Source organism: Myodes glareolus, chromosome 25 (assembly GCF_982192425.1).
Source record: "Myodes glareolus chromosome 25, mMyoGla1.1, whole genome shotgun sequence".
Classification (NCBI taxonomy): Eukaryota; Metazoa; Chordata; class Mammalia; order Rodentia; family Cricetidae; genus Myodes; species Myodes glareolus.
In genome coordinates this window covers 28,270,843-28,295,399 of record NC_142050.1, presented here as the reverse complement: position 1 = coordinate 28,295,399, position 24,557 = coordinate 28,270,843, and the positions used below count along the sequence as shown (strand labels likewise).

The 24,557-nt window shown below is 42.3% G+C and overlaps 1 protein-coding gene across 2 annotated transcripts in view; it reads right to left on the bottom strand.

Moving 5' to 3' along the window:
* Positions 1-14,099, bottom strand: part of Klhdc10 (kelch domain containing 10) — a 55,586-nt gene extending 41,487 nt beyond the window's left edge. The window contains exon 1 of one of the 2 annotated variants that reach the window (XM_085683718.2): positions 13,853-14,099. In XM_085683718.2, the coding sequence (XP_085539844.1) occupies positions 13,853-14,009 (157 nt within the window). In that variant the 5' untranslated portion in view covers positions 14,010-14,099. The remainder of the gene's footprint in view (positions 1-13,852) is intronic. The other variant, XM_085683719.2, reaches the window with a different exon arrangement.
* Positions 14,100-24,557: the final 10,458 nt, after the last annotated feature.

Here is a 24,557-nt window from a genome sequence, read left to right as displayed (position 1 = left end):
GCATTTAATTAAAACTTGTTGAATGAAGACTAGGAAGGACACTGATTCTCAATTAAAAAAAAAAAAAAGTCTTCGATTCCCCCAAAGGAGTTACTGTTCCAAGGTTCAGATACTATCTTCATTACACTGCCACATTGCCAACTCTCATTAAAAATCAAAACCAGAGTAGGTCATTGTGACTAACAGAATATGGTAATGTTAAGCCAGGCAAGTAGTGGTGCACGCCTTAAACCCAGCACTCAGGAGGCAGAGGTAGGCGGATCTCTGAGTTTGAGGCCAGCCTGGTCTACAGAGTGAATTTCAGAACAGCCAGGGCTACACAGAAAAACCCTGTCTTGAAAACCCAAAACTGAAGCCAAAAAAAAAAAAAAAAAAAGAATATGGTAATGTTTTATTTCACACCGAAGTTTTAGGAGTTAAACGAAACAGAATTTCTTAATTAGGAACAACTGTGAGATGAGAGCTGGAAGACAGTCTCCAACACATTTTGAGTTTGAGGCCACCTAAGCTATATAAGACCTTGTTCAAAGCAGACAAACTGCTGCTAGCCTGCACATGCACTCTGATGCTCCTCTTAGAAACTTTCTAGCCAGGGTATGAAGAGCTGCTGGCTACTTCTCTGCTGTACTTCCATAATACCGACAGCAGACAGATCGTAAAGAGTATACCAAAGCAAAGCAACTATCTGCCCCGAGACATCAGACACGCTACTTCTCCCAAGCTTAACCATACTTTACACGTTTATACTAAGCACTGTATTTTCATACATGTTCACTTATAAACCATCTTAACCTGGGGGGACTAGGAGAAGAACAGACAGCTAAGTGGGCAGAAATGGCTAGTTCTGGCTGGCTCCATTGTTAGATATCCCCATCCCTTCTGAACAGGCTGCTGGTCCTTTCTTTCTCTTGCCATGCTGCAGTGGCTTTCCTTCATTTCTTCCTCCTCCAATGTTATTCTTAGTTTTTAGAGAACAAGGCAGGCTATCATAGAACTTTCTTCTATAAATATGAAGTAACCACTGGGTGGTGGTGGCACACGTCTTTAACCCCAGCACTCAGGAAGCAGAGGTGGGCAGATCTTCGTGAGTTTGAGGCCATTCTGGTCTACAAGAGCTAGTACCAGGACAGGCTCCAAAGCTACAGAGAAACCCTGTCTCGAAAAACAAACAAGCAAACAAAAAATATAAAGTAACCACAGCATAATGAAGAACAGCTTCTAATCTTGAGCTGGTCTTTGCCATTTTGGTTTTGTTATTCAAGTATCCCTTTTCTGAAAAAAGTAGGCTCATTAGGTGAGGAGTTTTTGTCTTTGAGGGAGAGAAAGGGCACAAAGAGATGTGACACTGAAATCACTCATCTACGTAAATGACTGATTTTTGCTAGACTAGCTTTGACAGATTAGCTAAAATTTACATATTTACATATATTAATCAAAAAGTATTATAATTCATAAATCTGCTAGACTGAAATATTACATCTGAATCTAATGAACATAAAATTCCTGGGAACACTCTGGTTTAAAATAATATCATCATATTCTTAGTGTTTATGAATGTCTGCCAAGACTTCAACATAAAAACTCTACCCAGAGCTAGAGACATGGCTCAGTGATTAAGACCACTTGCTGCTCTTCCAGAAGACCTGGATCCTATTTTAACTCCAGTTCAAGGGGATCTGAGGCCCTCTTCTGACCTTCTCGGGCACCAAGTAGACATGTGGTATACATACAAACATGTAAGCAAAACACACATAAAACACACAAATTTAAAAAAAAAAAACTCTACCCTTTGGGCCCAGTTTAATATTTTGATAGGAAGAATTAGCTTTAAATACTTCATATAACATACATACTGGATAGTCTTTCAAGCCCCCAAATCATACAATTCTTAGAAGAATTGCAAATATTTCAAGATCCTTATAATCACCCATTGCAACAGTTACCAAGACACTATACTAGAAAAACAAAAACAATAAAGCAGATTGCCAGCCTTCCCTCAGAAAGGCTGGAAATTAAACCCGGGCTAGAAGGACAGTTCAGTGGTGAGAGCACTGGCTGTTCTTGCAGAGGACCTGGGTTCAATTCCCAGCACCCACATGATGGCTCACACCTGTAACTCCAGCTCCAGGGGGGTCCATTGCCCAGTTTTGGCCTTTGTGGGCACTGCATGCACATGGTACACAGACATGCAGGCAGATAAACATTCATACACATACATAAAATAAGTAATTCTTAGCTGGGCAGTGGTAGCATATGCCTTTAATCTCAGCACTTGGGAGGCAGAAACAGGTGAATCTCTGTGAGTTCGAGGTCAGCCTGGTCTATAGAGTGAGTTCTAGGACAGTCAGGACTACACAGAGAAATACTCTCAAAATAACAACAACGAAGATTTCTAAGGTCTTTTCAACTTCAACATTTATGATTCAATGATGTTTCAAAGGAGAGAAAAAAATTCATTCTAAAACCTTTGTTATGATTTATAAGGTTGTTTTCTGTGTCTGAAGATTTGAAAACAAAACCTCTGACTTCATTTATAGTCTAAATATGTCTACAATGTGTCTATAATGAAATATAAAAAAATTATATACAATGTGTCTATAATGAAATATAAAAAAATTATATACAGTAACAAACTCCATTTTGCTTGCTTCTCTTTTGTTGGAGGTGGTGGTTTTATTTGGTTGATTTTGTTACTCTGGTTCTAGGATCTTGTACACACTAAGCAAATGCTCTACTTTATAGCTATACCTCCAGCTCCTGATTTCTTAACTCAGTGTCACCTCCATTCTTTTTTATCTCCAGCAAAATCAGTTTAAAAAAAAGATGGGTGGGGCTGGAGAGATGGCTCAGCAGTTAAGAACAATTGATGCTCTTGCAGAGGACCCAGATTCAGTTCCCAGAACCCATATGGCTCACAACCATCCATAACTCCAATTCTCAGGATCTGACAGTCTCTTCTGACTTCCATGGGCTCCGGGAACAGCAACAAAAAAGTTACTAACATAACCGAGGAGACTCAGAAGTTCAAGGTCATTCTCAGCTACACAGTGAATTTGATGATAGCATGAACTACATGAGATTCTGTATCAAAAAAAAGATTCATGTATGAGCCATGAATATGGCCAAAGTGGGCCTAATACCTAGCATGACTTCTGTTTGAAGAACTACACTCAGAAATACCGATTTTTAAGACTAGCACAATATGCACAACTCTAATCCAAGTTACACAGGACTCTGAGGCAGGAGGATCATGAGTTAGAGATCTGCCTAGGCTACCAAATTGGAGGCCATCTCAGGAAAGTAAGTCTATCCTTTTCCCAGAAAATAGAATATTAAAAGACAACATTTCATAACATTTCACGCGCACTCAAGTGTTTTTCCTATAAGAGCAGGTAAGTTTCACTTAAAATCATAATTTAGGCCCCTATTTTTTCCCCCGACAGGGTCTCACTATGTGTCTCTCTGGCTGACATGGATCTCTCTATGTAAACCAGGCTGACCTTGAACTCACAGAGCTCCACTTGCCTGTGCCTCCTAAGGGCTGGAATTAAAGGCGTGCGCCACCATGGCTGTCTCAAATCCCTAAATTTCTAAATATAGCTTTAAGAAGTTATTTTCCTGAGTAGTTTAAATATGTGTGTGTGTGTGTGTGTGTATGTATGTATGTATGTATGTATTTACCGCCAGGCAATGGTGGCGCACGTCTTTAATCCCAGCACTCGGGAGGCAGAGGCAGGCAGATCTCTGTGAGTTCCAGGCCAGCCTGGTCTACAAGAGCTAGTTCCAGGATAGGCTCCAAAGCTACAGAGAACTCTGTCTCAAAAAAGAAAGAAAGAAAGGAAGGAAGGAAGGAAGGAAGGAAGGAAGGAAGGAAGGAAGGAAGGAAGGAAGAAAGAAAGAGTATTTAAAACTAAATATATTTTACTTCTTTTGAAATTACCAAATTCAGAGTGCACACTAGAAACTCCATAGCCCTACATGAGGTTTGTGTGCCTACTTTTAGAGGAATTTGTTTCATGTGACACCAAGATATGTATCGTTAGTATCTGATCAATTATACACCTGATCCAAACTAACAGAGTTGACAGTTGATGATGAAACCATATGGCAGGAAGCTAACATGGATAAAAAAGGGAAGCAACTGAAAGAAAAGGCATCATTCAACTCCAATTTATTTGATATCTCATTTCCTTACTACTCATCACACTTTTCATTTCACTACCTAGGTTTTCATTCAGTGATCACATCTTAGACAGCATAAGTCCAGGCTGGATTCTAAATGTGGCAGGAAGTCAATGAAGAACTATGATCTAGGAAGCAATAAAAACACAGTTGTGGTTTAGCAAGATTAATCATACTTTGATACATAGGGTATATTAGAAAAAAAGACTGAGCAAGGCGGTTGTGGTGCATGCCTTAATCCCAGCACTTGGGAGGCTGAAGAAGGTGGATCTCTGTGAGTTCGAGGCCAGCCTGGTCTACAGAGCAAGTTTCAGGACAGGCTCCAAAGCTACACAACCCTGTCTCAAAAAACAAAAACAAAATAATAATAATAATTTATTCGATGCAAAATAACCTTGAGTTTCATTTTCCTGCAAAAATAACTATGAATATTGACAATCAATCCACATTTCATAAAAGTCAGGCATGGTGGAATGTGCTTGCAATGCCATCACTTGTGAAGCTGAGGCGAGGTCAGAAGTTCAAAATCATCCTGCTACGTAGGGAGATTTTAGCCTCGGTTACATGAGACTCTATTATGAGCCGTGAAGTATCTGGGTCTCTATAGAAGATGACAGAGAATAAAGCTTTTTTAAAATTACATGTATTTTATGTCTGTGTGTGTGTGTACATTTGTGTGTGTCATGATGAACATGTGCAGATCAGAGAACAACCTGAGGCTCCCATTTCCTCAGTGGGCTAAAATATTGGCAAAACACGGGGCTTCTCCTTTTCTCCCTCAGAACGGAGGTAAGGATGTGTGTAGGGAGCATGGTTCAGCATGTGGGTGCTGGGATCTAAACTCTGCTCTTCATGATTATATAGCAAGTATTCTTAACTACTAAGCCATCTTAGTTGATTGCTTTGTGCTAAAAGACAAACTGATTCCCAAACGTCTGTGGAACTGGAAGGGACCCAGAAGAGCCAAAATGAACCTTTGAAAGAAGACTAAAATATGAAGACTCATAATTCTTTATTTCAAAGCACCAGTAAATGAAGTGGTATGGTGCTGATATGAACAGACATGCAGATCAATGGAACAGAATGGAGAGATCAGAATGAGCCCACTTCGCCATCAACCGATTTTTGACAAGGGTGACAAGACCATTCAAAAGTGAAAGAAAAGTGCTGGAAACAAATGGCACTGGGACGGCCGGACAGGAGCTCGGAAGACCCTGACACCAAGCACTGAGACAAAGACAAAACCACAGAACACCAGAAGAAAGCATAAGGATCCTTGCAGAGCACACCAAAAACAAATAACAACAAAAGAAAAGGGGTAACTAATTAGACATTATCAAAATTTAAAAAAAAAAACACTGTGCTTCAAGCAATACAACTAAAAAAAACATAAAATGGGAGGAAATGTACATATAATGTTAAATTACACAAATAACAAAGGAATTAAACCTAAAATATATAAGGAACTCTTTTAAACAATAAAAAGACAACTCAATTAAAAACAAGATGAAGCATGTGATAGACAGCTCCCTACAGGGAAACAGACACAATGGTCACCAAGCACATAAAAAGGGGCTAGGCATTGTTAGGCATCAAGGAAAAAACAGATCAAAAACCACATGAAGGTATGCAGGTGCAACGCCTACAACCCAGCTACTTAGTGAGGCTGCTGGAGCCCAGGAGTCTGAGACGAGCCAGAACAACAGGAAGACCTAGTCTAAAAAACAGGAACATGAGCTTCTCCTTCAACATATTAAAACAGTGAGATGACAAGTGTTTGGGAAGATGTACACAGAGTTGGTGGGAATGTAAAATTCCAGTTGCTTTTGAAAACTGTCTGGCAATTCCTCAAATGGCTAAACATATTTCACAGAGTTACTATATGATTCAACAATTGTACTCCAGACATTTATTTACCTAAGGGAAAGGCATATCCAGACATCTGTGCACAGATATACATGGTAGCACTATGCTTAACAGTCAAAAGCTACAAACAACCTAAGTACCTATCAACAGACAGTTTGGTAAATTAATATGGGAAAAAAATGAAAATAAAATATAGGGGGTGAGATGGCTCAGCTGGTAAAGTTGCTTGTTTGCTGCCTAACATGACAACCTGAGTCTGATCCCTGGAACCCAAGTAGTGGAAAGAGAACTAACTCCCAAGAGTTGTCCTTTGACCTCTACATGTGTATGTCGACATTTGTGTGCCCACACAAATAAATAAATAAGTGAAGTCAGAGTCAGAGAGATGAGTCAGTGGGTAAGAACACTTCCTTCATAAATCATAAAAGACCAAGCCAGGGGTGTGGTGGTGCACGTCTTTAATCCTAGCACTCGGGAGGCAGAGACAGGCGGATCTCTGTGAGTTCCAGGCCAGAGAAACTAGGTCTTGGGAATGGGGTGGTAGTACATGCCTTTAGGTCAATTTGATCTATGCAGAGAGTTTCAAGATAACCAGGTCTACACAATAAGACCCTTAAAGGTGCATGCCTTTAAAACATGCAGGAGGCAGAGGCAGATGTATCTCTGTGAGTTCAAGACCAGCCTGGTCTACATAGCAAGTTTCAGGGCAGCCAGAGCTACACATCAAGACAGACCTTGTCTCAAAAAAAAAAAAAAAAAAACAAACAAACAGAAAACCAAAACAAGGACTGAAGGAACTGAGAAGATAGTTCATCTGGCAAATGTTTGCAAGGCAAGTATGAGGACCTGAATTCAATCTAAAACCCAAGTAAAAATGTCAGGTGTGGGGGTATGCTTGTAAATCCTAGAGCTGGGGAGGCAAAGACAGAAGTTAGCCTGGGACTCAATGGCAAGACAGTGTAGCCGAATTGAGCTCCAGGCCAACAAGAAACTCAAAGAGAGAGGACAGTGTTTCTGAGGATGATATCAAGATAGTCCTCCATACATACAGGCCCTGCAAACTCACACTCACATACACATACTGGAGTATTATTTAGTCATTGTGTAAAATTGGTAAAATTGTGTCATTACCAAGAAAATCAACAGAACGTAGGTAAAATAGACTACACTCAGATAAGCAAAAACCTATTTTTCTTATACATGTGTGTTTTATCTTCATGTGTTTTATGTACATGTGTGTTTTATCTTCATGTATGCATGTGTTCCACATGAGTACAGTTAAGTACATCTTTTAAAAATAAGGAAAATGGACTGGGGAGATGACTGCTCTTCCAGAGGTCCTGAGTTCAATTCCAGAAACCACAAGATGGCTCACAACCACCTATAATGGGATGTGATGCCCTCTTCTGGCTTGCAAGCATACATGCAGAGAGAACACTCATGTTTGTGTTTGTTTTGGCTTTTCGAGACAGAGTTTCTATTTAGCTTTGGAGCCTGTTCTGGAACTAGCCCCTTGTAGATCAGGTTGTCCTGGAACTCACAGAGACCCCTTGCCTCTGCCTCCCGAATGCTGGGACTAAAGGCATGCACCACCACAGCCCAGCTCAGAATACTCATAAGTTAAGAAAATAAACAAAAAAAAAATATTTTTTTTAAAAAAGGAAAAAGGGATTAAGCAATGGGCTCAAATAAGACATGTTTTCTCCTGTATCTATATCTAACTTTTTAAAAAAGGACATAAAAGGTACTAGCAAGATGACTTGGTGACCTCTGAGGGCACCTGGAACACACATGGTACACAAGACATACATGTAAGCAAAACATTCATACACATTGAAAAATAAGAATAATAAAAGTTGAGCCAGGCATAATGGTACATGCCTGTAATCCTAGCATTGCAGAAGCAGGATGATTTCTACACACTCCAGGCCAACCTGGACTACATAGTAAAACCCTTTTTCAAAAAACAGGAGGCTTGCAGGGCATGGTGGCACAAGGTTTTAATCCTAGCACTCAGGAAGCAGAAGCAGGAAGGTTTCTGAGTTTGAGGTTACACTGGTCTACATAGGGAGTTGCAGGTTAGCCAGCGCTGAGTGAGAGAGACCCAGTCTCAAAAACAAACAAACAAAAACCCCAATCTCTGGCCTAGGGAAACTGCCCACAAACTGTGGGTTCCATTCCTAGCATTAGAAAATGAGGGGTGTGTCCTAATAAAGCACTCCATTACAAAGGCATCAAGAATTCACCAGCACTCCAACACTCTCAGCAGGTCACAAACTGACGCTTCCTCTGTTAAGGACAATATGACAGTTTATCAAGGTTTAAACAATGCTTCTAGGAATTAACCTGCAAGATAAATACCCTAAGTGTAAAATCCCTCATACAACAGGGAATCTCACTGTGTCACTGTGGTAGGAGACTGCACTATCTAGCATATCTAAGCATACAACACACCCAGACCAGGCAAACAGTACACACCCCAAGAAAACGCATCATTGTTTGTTACTAGGGAGAGAAGTCAATAGACAGGGTCAAAGACAGAAAACTTGCCTTCTGATATATGTTGTTTTGTTTGGCTTTCTTGCTTTTGAGACAGGTTTTATGTTGCTTAAGATGGCCTCCAACTCAAATGCAGCTCTGTAGTGGAGGAGACCAGGACTTCCTGCCTCTTCTTCCTGAGGCCGGCATCACAGGCATGTGCTACCATGTGTGGCTATCATATGCTATTCCTACTATTTGAATTTTACATATTTTTGTTTGTTTGTTTGTCTGTTTGATACAGGGTTTCTCTGTGTAGGTTTGCCTGTCCTGGAACTTGCTATCTCAGAGAGCTGGCCTCGAATCACAGAGATCAGCCTGCCTCTGCCCCCCAAATCGTACGATTAAAAGTGTGCACCACTACCCAGCCACATTTCTTATTATTTAAGACCTTTAAATTAAGATTTCAGGACTATTTTTGACCCAGTACTAGCAACTGTTAAGTGTTTCTTTCTCTCTCAGTTCCCACGTTAGCAATGCTGTTTGACTGCTTTCTCTACTAACAGAGACACTTCATTAAACTCATGCTAAAACATAACACTGACTTGTGTTCTGTTTCACAGTCCCCTTGCTGTATCTCTAAATGCTTCATCTACAAAATAGCAGCATCATTTCCTATTTTTCCCTAGGTATATAAATACCTATATATTAACGGTCAGGCAGTGGTGGCGCACGCCTTTTCCCTGCACTTGGAAGGCAGACAGAATCTCTGCGAGTTCAAGACTAGCCTGGTCTACAGAGCTAGTACCAGGACAGGCTCCAAAGCTACAGATAAACCCTGTCTTGAAAAACCAAAGATTATTAATTACTGAGGACTAAAAACCTATGAATGTCTTTGCCTGTGGGGTAAATACATCATCACTGCTGTGTCTTAGAAAATAGTAGGAAGGGGTCAGCAAGATGGCTCAGAAGGTAAACGAGCTTGCGACCAAGTCTAACAACCTTAGTTCTAGTCCTAGGACGCTCTGGTAGAAAGAGAAAATTGACTCCTAAAACTGTCCTCTGACTTCCAAATGCATAGCATGCTCATAAGTGAGTGAGTGCACACACACAATAAGCAATTCTGCTTTTAAATATTTTAAAAATAAAAAAATGGCAGAAAGATAATATTCAAAATTACAAAACACTATGCTGACACTAGGTCTGATACTTTAAGAATTTGCTATTATCTGTTTGTCTGGAGCCACTGGGGCTGTGAAGAGTTAAACCACAATCCTCAAACCATTGCACATTAATATCTTACACATAATGTCAGTGCATTAATTCATTTTATAATTTAAAAAATATTTTAATTTTATGTGCACAGGTGTTTTGCCTGCATGTATGTCTGTGTAATACTTGTATGCCTGGTGTCTGTGGAGGCCGCCTGGTGCCTATGGAGATCACAGAGGACATCAGATTCCTCAGAACTGTAGTTAAAGATGGTTGGTTTTCACTTTTAGGTATATATCCAAAGGATGCTCAACCGTGCCACAAGAACATGTGCTCAACTATGTTCATAGCAGCTTTGTTTGCCATAGCCAGAACCTGGAAACAACCTAAATGCCCCTCGATCAAAGAATGGATTAAAAAATGTGGTACATTTACACAATGTAGTACTACACAGCAGAAAAATATAATGACAGCTTGAATTTTGCAGGAAAATGGATGGAACTAGAAAACATTATTTTGAGTGAGGTAACCCAGACACACACAAAAAAATTATCACATGTACTCACTCATAGGTGGTTTTTAAACATAAAGCAAAGAAAGCCAGCCTACAAACCACAATCCCAGAGAACTTAGACAACAATGAGGACATTAAGAGAGACTTACATAGATCTAACCTACATAGGAAGTAGAAAGTATAAAAAGACAAGATCTCCTGAATAAATTGGGAGCATAGGGACTTTGGGGGAGGACTGAAGGGGAGAGGTGAGAGGCAGGGAGGGGAGCAGAGAAAAATGTAGAGTTTAAATATCAATTAAAAGATATATTTCTGTAGGAGACAAAATAAAAGATGTTTGGTTTTAAGTCACTATGTGGATGCTGGGAATCGAACCCTGAATCTCTGAAAGAGCAACCAATACTCTTAATCTCTGAGCTCTCTCTACAACTCTGAGTTAAAAAAATATTAAGACTGGGGGTTGGCTGTTCTTAACCAGAGGTCCTGAGTTCAATTCCCAGAAACCACATCTGTAATGAGATCTGGTGCCCTCTTCTGGCATGGAAGTGTACAGGCAGGAGGAACATTGCATACATAATAAATAAATAAATCTTAAAAATAAAGAAGTTGAATTTCATTTAAAAACTGTTAAGATATTACATTGTGGTATATGTATATGTGTGCGTGAGTGTGTATGGGTGTATACAAACAGGAATGGTATGTCTTTCCCAAGAACACTCACACACAAATGCTATGTACTGTATAGGAGAGGGTCCAGGGAGAAGGGGAAAATACAACTGAGATTCAAGGAAACAGAAGCTGAGAGACTGAGGCACAAGAGGCTACTGCGGGACAGAAGAACACGCTCAGTGGCTTTCTGTGATGAGAGAAAAAGAGCGGAGGGCAGAGGACAAAATGGAGGGTTAGCCCAAGGGGGGAACAGACAATGCGGTGCCCTTTAGGACATGTTAACAATAAAATAGAAGACTGGGTACAGTGGCACATGCCTGCATCCCGCTACTCTAGACAGCTCAAAGCCAGCCTGGACAAAGAACTAGAAAAACGCTATAAGCAGAGGTGATGAAAGAGTTTGTACTTTCAAAGACCAGCACCCTAAGAACGGAAGGTACTAGCAGAAGGAGGAAGGCTACTCAGGAAGCTGCTGCAGTAAACCTGAAGGACAATAACAGCAAGAATTAGTTACCACAGAAGCAAAAGAAACAAGACTAGGTAGCTGATTACAACTGAGGTTGTTGAGCTTAAGGAGGTGACCCTGATTTCAGGTTCCCATAAGATGGGTAAAGATGCTACCATCAAGCCAGGCATAGTAGTGGATGCCTTTAATGCCAGCACACAGGAGGTAGAGGCTGGAGGATATCTGTGAGTCCAAAGCCACCCTGGTCTACACAGGAAGTTCCAGAACAGCCAGGATATATAGTGAGACCTTGTCTTTATCCCTGAAAGACAGCGGAAGCGCTCTATAAAGAGTACCAAGTCATGCTGCTTTGTTTCAGAGGGACTGGGAACAAGGTAGAGATGCTAAAAGGAAGAAAGGGGCTCTTCCAGTGTGTGGGAGCTAGTAGAGCTCAAAAGAGATGGGAAATTAATACATCAAATGAGGAAAAGAAGTAGGTAGCTAGCCCTGCAGGGTCAGCCATAAAACAGACCTACACATTCCTATTCCTCCCTACCACTTAAAACGTTTTGAATTATTTCAAAATAGAGTTAAGAGATTTAGTATGTAATACCCGGGAGAACAAAAGATTAATATGAAAAAATTTCAAAATATATTATGGAGAGATCAGAAATTCCCCAGTGTTGACAACAAGGGAAAGATGGAGAATGTCTGTGGGGAAGGAGGAACTCAGTGCCGGCCTGGAAGGAAGGAAGGAAGGAGAACGAAGACTGACGGCTCCACTTCTCCAGTTTTCACAGTTTAAGCACGTTTTATCTTCACCTCTGGACAAATGGCTGTTCTTGTCCTCGTGTGCTAAGGGAATGCAGAAATAGTTCCATACTCCAGGCCCTTATTTGAAATCATGGCCTCCACCACCCTCATGTGGCAGCAGTGGGGAACTACACCAACAGGTTACAGAACCCTGAGAATGCCCACATGAAGTTCATGGTATAATAATTAATCCATGACCAAAGACTTAAAGATTTCAGTGGCAGAGGGTAAAATGGGAATAGTTCTTGCCAAGGGATTTAGCCTCGTGGCTAGAAACACACGAAAATCTATGGTTCTGTTGTTAACTGGAGATAACAAAAAAGATGTCTCCGTTTTTTTTTTCCATTTTAAAAAGCACATATTTAGTAATTCCAGGATACCCAGACTGTCATTTCAAATCCAATTAATTGTATATTTGGCTATTTACGAATGTCTCAATCTTGTTTTAGTGGCACATACAAATACATTCAAGAACATTTTTGGCACACATTAAAACCACATCACAAATATTAGTAATTATCTCATTGAGTAAGCAAAAATTCTCTTTGTTATCTTCAAATTAATCAACTGATTTTTCACTACCTAAAAGAACACAGTAGTAAACACAATTCAGAAACCATAGGTTCTCAGAACTGATCTAAACAAATATATCACCAATACAATCAACTTAACACTAGTCACACATAACACAAAAAAACATGGCGAAGGTCTAATACATCATTCCTGACAGTTCTCTTCATGGTAAGAAAACACGATTGCCCAATAGAATGATTGGTATTCTGTGCAGGATTTAATTCTCTAACTTCTTTTTAACAAACTGAAAATTTCATTTATAAATGTATTCTTTTAAAACTGCTTACACATATATCATTTTGACTTTGGGCTTTTTCTTTTTCTTTTTAAGGCATGGGAACTCAAAGACCAAAACATGAAATTATAGCAATAGGTATATTTTTCCAATTTCCAGTTCTGACACCAGGGTCACAGCATCATTTGTTTCTCTATATTCTTGATCTTTATTTCCCTCTTCGGAAAACTAGACACCATTATCCATTCTGTCTCTGAACATCCCCAAATATTAACGATTCAACCGTTTCCCTTAATCTTTTTGGTTTTCTTTCTCATACACTCCCCAGTCAACATTTACATTCACACATACACACACACACACACACACACACACACACGGGCTCGCGCGCGTGTGCACGCACACACACACAAACACACACACTTTCACACGCTCATTCCGTTTCAAAATACCCGACTCTTACACAGTTAGGTGGCCTTTTTTCATTTTATTTTAAACAAAATCACTCCAGTATTTCTCTTGTCTCCTCTCCTTAATTTGGCACTCTTTTCCAAATAATTTTCCACAGCTAAACACCAATGTCTTTCTTTCACAACATCAAACTGCGGAAGGGGAAAAGATTAGGAACCGGGCAAGCAAAATATTTGGGAATGTCAAAGAGACAGTGGCCTCTCCTTCGAGAGGAAAATACAACTCTCATCACCGAGCTGTTCACACAGCAGAGACTTTTCTTCAGGCGTGCTCCGGTCCACCTCCTGACCTCAACGCCACCTTCCCGGCGCTCTGCCTCCCTGTCCTCGGCTGTGTGTTCGAGGAGCAGAGCCCGGCGGCCGCCACCTTCACGTCGGCAGCCGCCCCAACTCACCTGGCAGGTGCGGCCGTCCGGAGAGCTGCACGAATCGGTTGAGCTGGCCGGTGCCCCGACCCCCGCCGGCCGCGCCGGCCCCGCTAGCCCCGCTGGCCCCGCCGGCCGCGCCTCCTCCCCGCCGGCGGTTTCGGTCCCAGCCCTGGGCAGCCGACATGGCCCGTTAACGATTGCCGCAGCCCGGTCCCGGCAACGCGAGCCGAGACTCCTTCCCGGGCTCCTCAAGAGACCGGGGAGACAGGGGCCGGGGGAGCGCCGGACTCGCCAGCAACCAATGGCTGGCCACCTTAGTGACAGAGAACCAATGAGCAGTCTCTTTCTTGGCAGGTGAAGAGAGGCGGGGAGAGACGTGGTAACCATAGCTATAGCTAAAAAAGGGCGGGGGGAGGAGAGGCAAAAGCAGCCGATGATAGAGCACATCGACCTCCCGGAGCTTGCCCGCTTCTCCGGGGTCCTCAGACCAGCCAGTCGAAAACCGAGCGGGAAGGCTACGCCTGAAGAGACTCCCAGACTGGGCGGCTACCCGGGGCATGGTCGCTACTCCAGAACTCTGTCCCATAAGCACTGTATTCAGAAGTATCATATGTAAACAATGCGTGTCTTTGGTGTCAGTACATCTGTCTGCAGTCCTGCGGACAGAGATCCCGTCTGCGGATCGTTGACACACACAAAGGGCTCATCGGGGTGGGGGTGGGAGGCGGAGTCAGAGATGAAGTCTAAAAATGAGATATTCCTGGGTTTCATCATTTGTTTTGTCTCTTAGTGGCATTGGCAGGACCCTTCCCCGGTATAAGCCACGACCCGAGCAAATAGCTTTAAACTTTGTTAGCAAATACCGATGACCATTCAATCTTAAGAGTAATCATAGAAACACAAATGAAAACTCCAGTGAGAAAACCTTTCAGGCGCCTCCACATACATCAGTGAAGATCTTTAAATAACACACGGTTTGTGTGTGCTGTGCCAAGAAAAAGATACTTTCATAGATGACCGATGGCCTTGTAAATGTTTTTGCTGGGAGGGAGGGGCCACACAACCAGCCTCTATCCTTTTACAATTTACACAACACAACAAAGACGTGTAAAATTAAATAAATGACAGCAAATGGAACGGACGACATGATTTAAAAAATCAAATTAATATCGCAGAAAGTCCCATTATTCCAAAAGTAAACAGAAAATGTGGCTTGTGGGGAGGGTGCGGTGCGAAGTGGGAAAATGCAGCTACACACTGCTGTTTCCAAATTAGGAAAAAGGATATAAATTTCTCAAAGGAAATAAAACTTTTCAAGGTTCTGAGATCTGCTCTGATGGACTGCTGCCCCTCCTTGATGTTTCACACAGGAGAACCTCACACGTTGAATTTTTTTTTTTTAAGGATTGGGAGTAGGGGAAGAGAAAGTGAAGGAATGAGAAGCATCCTTTGATCCCAGTGAGCAAATCTCATCACAAGCCTTGTGCTGTCCATTGTATTCCCATACCCAGTTTCTGTAGGAAAAGAAGTATTTTATTCGTTATGCATTATAAAGCAGTTTATATAAACGTTTGACATCTTAAGAAAAGGGAAACCTGTGATGCTAGGGTATGTAGATAGCTCCATTGCTTAAAGTGCTTGTCTAGCATACACCAAGCCCTGGATGCTTACCATGGTCTAAAACACCCTTGTAGGGGGCTGGAGAGATGGCTCAGTGGTTAAGAGCATTGCCTGCTCTTCCAAAGGTCCTGAGTTCAATTCCCGGGAACCACATGGTGGCTCACAACCATCTGTAATGAGGTCTGGTGCCCTCTTCTGGCCTGCAGACATACACACAGACAGAATATTGTATACATAATAAATAAATATAGGACCAGGGGCTAGAAGGATAAGTGCATAGCACTGGCTGGTCTTCCAAAGGACACGGGTTCGATTCCTAGTATCCGAATAGCAGTTCACATCCTTTTTTAATTCCAAATCCAGAACCAAACACTCTCTTCTGACCTCTTCCATGCAAATGATGCACAGACATACATGAGGCGAAACACCCAGACACATAGAATTTCATTAAACAAGAAAAGGAAAAAAAGGACAAGACCAAACAGAACTCCAACGTGATGGTGCTTGCCTGTAATTCAGCCCAGTACTTCACTGATTGAAGCAAGAGGCTCATAAATTCAAGTTAGTGAGTTTAAAGCCAGTCTGTTATACATGAGACTCCCTCAACCAACCAACCCCCCAAAACAAAGTCTGTGGTTCTAAACTATGAAAACAAAATTAAGGAGTGTTAAGTTGTCGGCCTCCATTTTTTTTTTTCTTTTTTTTTTTGATGGGGGACTTCAAGACAGGGTTCCTCTGTGTAACTGTCCTGCTGCTGTCCTGGAACTCACTCTGTAGATCAGGCTGGCCTTAAACTCACAGAGATCTGCCTGTTTCTGCCTTCCGAGCGCTGGGATTCAAGACGTGCCCTACCACCACCTGGCATCTTTCCTTTATTAATGTATACAGTGTTCTGTCTGCATGTATCCCTGGCTGCCAGAAGAGGGCACCAGATCTCACTACAAATGGTTGTAAACCCTCGTGTGGGGCTGCCAAGAACTGAACTCAGAACCTCTGGGAAAGCAGCCAGTACTCTTAACTTCTGAGCCATCTCGCCAGCTCCGGTGTTAATTTCTGTGAAGCATTGTAGCACCACACTGGAGAGACAACTCAGCAGTAAAAGAGTACTGGTTGCTCTTCCAGAGGAGTTGGATTTAATTTCCAGTACCTACATGGCAGCTTACAAACATCTGTAACTCCAGTCCCATTGAATCTAATTTCCTCTTCAGGCCTCCACGACACAATGCATACATAAGGTGTACAGACATTCATGCACACAAAAGACCCATACATACGGGTCTTGTATATATATATATATATATATATATATATATATATATATATATATATATTTGTACCAACTGAATAACCCAATGCTACTGTAAAGAAATTTTCTTTTTCTTTTCTTTCTTTCCTTTTTTTTTTTTTGGTTTTTTGAGACAGGGTTTCTCAGCCTTGGTGTCCTGGAACTTGCTGTGTAGACCAGGCTGTCCTTGAATTCACAGAGATCCGATTAAAGGTATGCACCACCACCACCCAGCTGAAAATTTTTCTCTTTACAGGAGTATTCTGTATAAACAAGGTATGATAGAATACCACCATTTTGCCACCTTTAATAATTAAGAGATCGTCCCCTTGAATGCCAGCCATCGCTAGCATCACATGACAGTGTGCACCTTCAGAACACAACACATATGTCATAGGTGTAAGGGAAGAAAAGCAAACAAACAACAGTAAGAGCCAGTGAGGGCAGTAACGGCTCAGTGGGTAAAGGCAGAGAGGAGGTAGGAGCTGAAAGATGGGAAGAGGTGCCGTGAAACGCTGTTCGCTGTGTTTGGAACTAACGGTGGCTATGGTTGCCTGCACAGGAGCAAGCTGATCAGCATTCCAGCATGGGTATGTGCGGGGAGGGGAGTGGTCACAAGCTCTCAGGCCAGCCAGAAACTAGGGACTGACAGCAGCTGGAAGACCATCATTTTTCTTCAAGGGTGTGGCTACTGTTAGTCGCCCGTGCTCCAGTGTAGGGCCCCACACCCACACACTTGCAGGGAACACTAACTGGACTGTTTCTTTTTTTAAAAAAAAAAAAAAGGTTTTTCTAGAGCTTTGGTTCAGCAGTTAAGAGTGTTTATTGCTCTTCTAGAGGACCCAGGTTTGATTCCCAGCACCTACATCAGGTAGTTCACAACTGCCTGTCGTTCAGTTCCTCCTATACGTCTGTGGCACACGTACCTTTCTGCAGGCACATATACATACACATAAATAAAGAGAAATAAACCTTTACAAAGTTGCTGGACATGGCGGTACATACCTTTAATTCCAGCCACTCAAGGGGTGGATCTCTGTGAACTGGAGGCTAGCCTGGTCTACATAGTTCCAGGCCAGCCAACGCTACATAGTGAGATACTGTCTCCAAAGGAGGGAGAGGCTGGAGAGATGGCTTAGCAGTTAAGAGCACTGGTTGTTCTTCCAGAAGAACTAGGTTCGATTCATAGCACCCATATGGTGGCTCACAACCATCTGTAACTCCAGTTCCAGAAGATACAACACCCTCTTCTGACCTCTGTGACCAGCAGACAAGAACATGATTGTAACATCCGATTCTGTGTTACCCCCTCGATACAGTTCACGGGCCACTGTACCGTACGCGAGTCGGGCAAGGGCCTGGAGTTTGAAAGAACATACAAGAGACCTGGATCATTCGAAAGGAGATCAGCCCAAATGCCGTTTATTTAACCTTGGGGAAATCCTTATATACCTCGCTGCTGCACAAGAACTTCTGTCCAGGCAGGTGGGAAATTACCACACCAAAGATGGAGTCAACAATGTTCTACAGCTAGTCACTAGGTGGGGCAGAGGGAGCACAGGAACAAACAGAATGTTTTAGCTGGCTGACCAGAAACTGTCCTCAAGATGCACCCAAGGAACAAGGCCCTACACATAATACACAGTCATATATGCAAACACTGACACACATATATTAAGAAAACAAATCTTGGGGTAGCTGGTGGTGGTGCACACCTTTAATCCAAGTACTCAAGAGGCAGAGGCAGGCAGATCTCTGTGAGTTTGAGGCCAGCCTGGTTTATGAAGTGAGTTCCAGGACAGCCCGGACTGTTATACAGAGAAACCCTGTCTTGAAAAACAGAAACAAAAAATTTTAACAAAAAAAATTAGGCGGAAATATTTATATTTATAGCTAAACCCATATGAAAGAGCTAAAATGACTCACTGGTTAGGAGTACCAGAAGACTCAGGTTTAATTCTCAGAACACACATGCTAACTCACAACCATTTGGAACTCCAGTTCCAGATCTGAAGGCCTCTTCTGGTCTCCCCAGGCGCACAGACAAACATGCAGGCTAAACACCTATACACATAAGCATAAATAAATAAATAAAAGTAAAGCACTATGATATTAATATTTAGTATGTGATTTAGAATAATGAAAGATGCAAGTGGGACAAGGATGTGGCAGGGTGGGATGGAGGACACCGGAGAAAGATGAAAATTCAGATGAGGATTGCTAAGAGTCGATGCCAGCGGTAGCTCGCCGACACAGCCTCAGAGTTCACTGTATTCTCACTCTAGCTTTTGAAAAGTAGATTTGATTTTTTTCCCCCTTGCCTAGAAAGGCTTTTAAAAATAGTTCCTGAAGGAACACTTCTAGATTACACTCGTGTAGACTATGAACTTTGGCTGATAATGATGTGTCAACACCGGTTCATCGATTCTAACAAATGAGCCACACGCCCGCGCAGTGTGTTGATGGATGGAGAGATTGCACAGCAGGGACAGGGCGGCTGTGAACTCTCTGTGCTTTCTATTTAATTTGCTGTGAACTGAAAATCACTCTGGAAAAAAAAAGTCATTTGATTAAAAGTAAGATTTGTGGAAAACCCTGCCCAGGGAATAGGAAATGCTAGAAAAATCTTCCCTGGAGATAGTCAAATAGACAGCCCTACTGTGAAGGATAGGATGAACGACAGAACCCTTTGTTTATTTAAGAGAGAGAGAGAGTCAATCCGGTGGTGGCACACACCTTTAATCCCAGCACTCTGGAGGCTAGAGGTAGGCAGATCTCTGTGGGTTCAAGGCCAGCCTGGTCTATAAGAGCGAGTTCCAAGGCAGCAAGAGCTGTTACACAAAGAAATCCTGTCTTGAAAAACCAAAGAGAGAGAGAGACAGAGACAGAGAGAGAGACAGAGACTTATGTAGTTCAGACTAATCTTGAGCAAAGAATGTAGCAAAGGATAGAAAATTTTGAACTTATCCTCCTGCCTCGACTTCCCAAGGACCATTATGCCCAATTTATACGGTGTATGTTAGACAAACACAATCCCACCTGAACTACATCCCCCTCCCTCAGAGCCTTTAAACCTCGATTCATGCTCAGACAGGCATTTGATCACTGTTAGAGCACAAAAGGGTTGTGTTCAGCAAAACTAGATTTCCAAAAGCCCAGTAACCTGAGTTGTGTCCAAGATATAGATCTAGAATTTGTTTACATGTTTGTTTATTTATTTATTTTTAATTTTGACCTTGAAAAAAAATTTCGCTGGGCCCTGTTGGCAAATGCCTTCAGCACTGAGGAGGCAGAGGCACCATGTGCATGCAGTGCCCATGGAGGTAAGAAGGTCTCAGATTTCCTTAGAACTGGAGTTCCGGGTGCTGTAAACCTTCATGTGGGTGCTGGGAACCAAACCCAGGTCTTCTGCAAGAGTAGCAAGCACTGATCTTAACCATGAGTCATAGTCAGGTTGTGGTGGTGCACGCCTTTAATTCCAGCACTCAGGAGGCAGAGACAGAAGGTTCTTTGTGAATTCCAGGCCAGCCTGGTCTTCAGAGGGAGCTGCAGGACAGTCAGGGATACACAGAAAAACCCTGCCTCAAAAATCATAGGTAAACAAAACAAACAAACAAACAAAAAATGAAAGAAGATATCCAAGGTTGACCTCTGACCTTCATACACATGTTTATACATGTGCACACACACAAAACTTCTAGATATGAGCCATGTGGGTTCAAGAAATTGAACTTAAGTTGTCAAGCTTGACTGTTCTTACCCATTGAGACATCTCCCTAGGCCCATCCATTGTTCTGGGGTGTGTGTGTGTGTGTGTGTGTGTGTGTGTGTGTGAGTGTGTGTTGTGTTGAGGACAAATCAGTGAAGCAAGAGACCTTGCCTCAAACTAAAAAGGTGGAGAGTAACTGAGGAAGAAGCTGACATCAAACTCTGACCTACATACATTATTATATGCACATGAGCACATGCATATATATATATATATATATACAACAACATGAACACACACATATATCATATACATAAAAGAAAAAATCATAGGTATGTGTAGGAGCCAGGCATGATAAGCTAAAAAGAAACAGCCACCCAAAGGAAGTTCTTTTTTCTTTTAAATCTTTATTATCTAGTTATTATGTGCACAGTGTTCTGTCTGCATGTATGCTTGGATGCCAGAAGAGGGCACCAGATCTCATGGTTATGTTGCCACCATGTAGTTGCTGGGAATTGAACTCAGGACCACTGGAAGAACAGCCAGTGTTCTTAACCTCTGAGTCATCTCTTCAGCCCCCAAAGAAAGTACTTTACTTCCAACATTATCACCTGTCAGTGTAGGACTTAGTTATTGATAAGTTTAATGGAGACCTGAGTCTCAGTAGTCTACCCTAAAGTAATACCTGGTTGCAGGAAGAACCATAAAGATTACCCGAGCACCACCCAAGAACAGACTATCCAAAGGAAATGCCTAACATTCCAACCACTGTAGATAGGATCACTTGCCAGTACACACGTACCAAGACACCCCTAGACAAATGTCAGCCAATCAGCGGTCCTGAACTTTAGAAATCCCTCACCCCAACTTTACAACTATAAAAACCCAACTCTAACTTGTTGTAGGGAGAGGGCCCACTTGTTCATCCTGGCCTTCCGGCTAGCTTATCCCTGAAATAACCACACAGAAATTGTATTAATTAAATCACTGTTTGGCTCATTATCTCTAGTTTCTTATTGGCTAATTCTTGCATCTTGATTTAACCCATTTCTATTAACCTGTGTATCACCACGTGGCAGTGGCTTACCAGGAAACATTTGGCACATCTGTCTCTGGCGGCTCCATGGTGTCTCTCTGACTTTGTTTTCTTCCGTCCAGCATTCAGTTCTGTTTTCCCTGCCTACCTAAGTTCTGCCCTATCAAAAGGCCAAGGCAGTTTCTTTATTCATTAACCAATGAAAGCAACACATAAACAGAAGGACCTAATACAATACTAACTGAGCTTGGGGCTCTCTGATTATTCCAATACATTGAACACTTGGAGAGACCAATTTTGCAAACTTGTATAAAATAAAGGCTCTTTGTTTTTACATACAGAACTCAGTCTTCTTGTTGGTTTTTGGGCGACTTTGTGGATCTGGGCAAAACAGTATGTAGCAAAAGAAAAGATTCAGCTTGGCAGTGGTAGTGCACATATTTAATCCCAGCAGTTGAGAGATTAAAGCAGGTAGATCTCCATGAGTTCAAGGCCAACCTGTTATGGTTTAGGTAAAATGCTGCAGACCCCCGAGTGACTGCAGCAGGCAGCAGGTCCCGAGACCATACCGCAGGTCCCCAAAGTGACAGCAGGCTGCGGGTCTGAGAGCAGTCAGTCCCAGGCAGGGATGGCACAGTTCCCCGAGTGGCTGCAGTGGGCCACAAGTCCCAGGCAGGGAGCCAAGTGGTAGGTGAGAAACCTCGATGGGGCAACCAGTCCCACGAGGAGAGACGGATGGGCATGCCACAAGACCATGCCGGCTGGTCCCAGGCAGGGAGCCACGCATTGGGTGAGAGACAGAGACATGGATAGGCATGCCATGCAGAGTTAGGTTGGATATTTATTTAGTGGGTTATAGAGGGGAAAGGGGAGAAGGGGAGAAGAGCAGAGAAAGAGAGAGAGAGAGAGAGAGAGAGAGAGAGAGAGAGACAGAAAGGGGAAAGGGGAGAGAAGTAGAGAGAAGGGAGAGACAGAAGCTACCTCTTGAGAGAGACTGAAAAGGAGGGAAAAAGGAGGGACTCAGGCTGAAAGCTGAAGATCAGCTTGCCAGGGCAGATAGGGGAGGGACTGGGCGTGGCTTGTCTCTTAAAGGGACAGAGCAGACCATTACACAGCCTGTTCTACAAAGTGAGTTCCAGGACAGTCGTGGCTACACAGTAAGACCCTGTCTTGAAAGGAAGGAAGGAGTTAAAAATAAAGATTAAGCAAAGCTTAAGTATTAAAGATTTAAAATTAAGTAAAAAATACAGGTTTCTGGGGGGCTGGAGAGATGGTTCAGCAGTTAAGAGCATTGCCTGCTCTTCCAAAGGTCCTGAGTTCAACTCCCAGCAACCACATGGTGGCTCACAACCATCTGTAATGAGATCTGGTGCCCTCTTCTGACCTGCAGGCATACGTGTAGACAGACTTGCATATATAATAAATAAATAAATATTTTTTAAAAATACAGGTTTCTTATTTTTCTCAAAGTATCACCTTTTAAGAATGGCATTTCCCCCCCCCCTCTTTTTTCTTTTTCTTTCTTTTTTTTTCCTCAAAACAGGGTTTCTTTGTGTAGCCCTGGTTGTCCTGGAACTAGCCATGTACACAGGCTGGCCTCAGGCTCATAGAGATTCTTCTGTCTCTGAGTGCTGTGATTAAACGTGTGTGTCAGTACCGCCCCAATAAATGGTACTTTAAGGTGAGTTTTTGAGCTGTAGTATTTAGGTTTAGGGACTTAGGGACGAGAGAGGAGCGTTCACACATTTGTTACAGGGAAGTTCAAGCTCAAGGCTGCAGGCATTCCAGCTCCACATAAGCAGTTTATTTATTAAAACATCCTGTTACACAGAGAAATCTTGTCTCAGGAACAATGAAACAAACAAATGCAAATATTCTTGTTTGAGGAAAACAAGATGGATGTTTACAGAAAAATCAGCATTATCCCTGGAAGCTTTTTTTTAATCTCTTCAGTTTTGCTGAAATTTCTGGCTCTTGGCCAGCAGGCTATATAATCAAATTCTGGAGTAAGAATTCCTTTGTCCTCTCCTTTTTGAAAACAAGGCCTCGTTATGGGTTCTGGCTGGCCTGGAACTATGCAGACCAGCTGGCCTCAAACTTGCAGAGATCTGCCTGCCTCTGCCTCCCAAGTGCTAGATCCATAGGTTTCAGGATCTGGTGTTTGAGAACAGTGTTGAAGTCAGGAGCCCACAGGAAGTAAGTTGAAAGAGGAGAGCCCATCCTCTTTCTTCTTTCTTCCTACACATCAGTCTTCCAGCAGGAGGTTCTGGAAGATCTTGTACATTTTTCTTCCCAACAACCTCATCTACCTCAGTACGAAGACTGGGATCTACTGCTCTATTAAAAAAAAAAGTATTCTTTTAAAAAGGTTTAGTCTATATTGTGTGTATATATGTACGCCTGAGCATGTGTATGTACACCATGTTCATGCAGGTGCCTGGGAAGTCAGAAGAGGGCATCAGATTCCCTGGAACTGGAATTATAGGAGGCCGTGGGCAGCCCACTATGGGTGCCAGGAAGGAAACCCAGGTCTGCTGCAAGAGCAGACAAACTGACAGTGCTCTTAACCACCAAGTCACCTCTCCAGCTTCCCAGCTTCCCTTAGATAGATAGATAGATAGATAGATAGATAGATAGATAGATAGATAGATAAAAACTTTTTATGAACCACCATGGAGATGCTGGCGACTGAACCCAGGTCCTCTGCAAGAGCAACAAATGCTCTTAATGACTTAGTCATCTCTCCAGCCCCACCACTCCCTTTTAAAATATAGCCTAGGCTGGCCCTGAACTTTGTAAGTAAGACTGACCTAGAGTTTTTGTTGTTGTTGTTGTTGTTGTTGTTGTTGTTGTTGTTTTTAATTTGAGGGTTTTTTGTTTGTTTGCTTGTTTTTTTAACTTTTTTTTCGAGACAGGGTTTCTCTGGAGCCTGTCCTGGAACTAGCTCTTGTAGACCATGTTAGCTTCAAACTCACAGAGATCTGCCTGCCTCTGCCTCCCGAGTGCTGGAATTAAAGGCATTTGCCACCACTGCCTGGCTCTCTTGTTCACTATTTTATCGACAGTTCCGACTATATCAAGG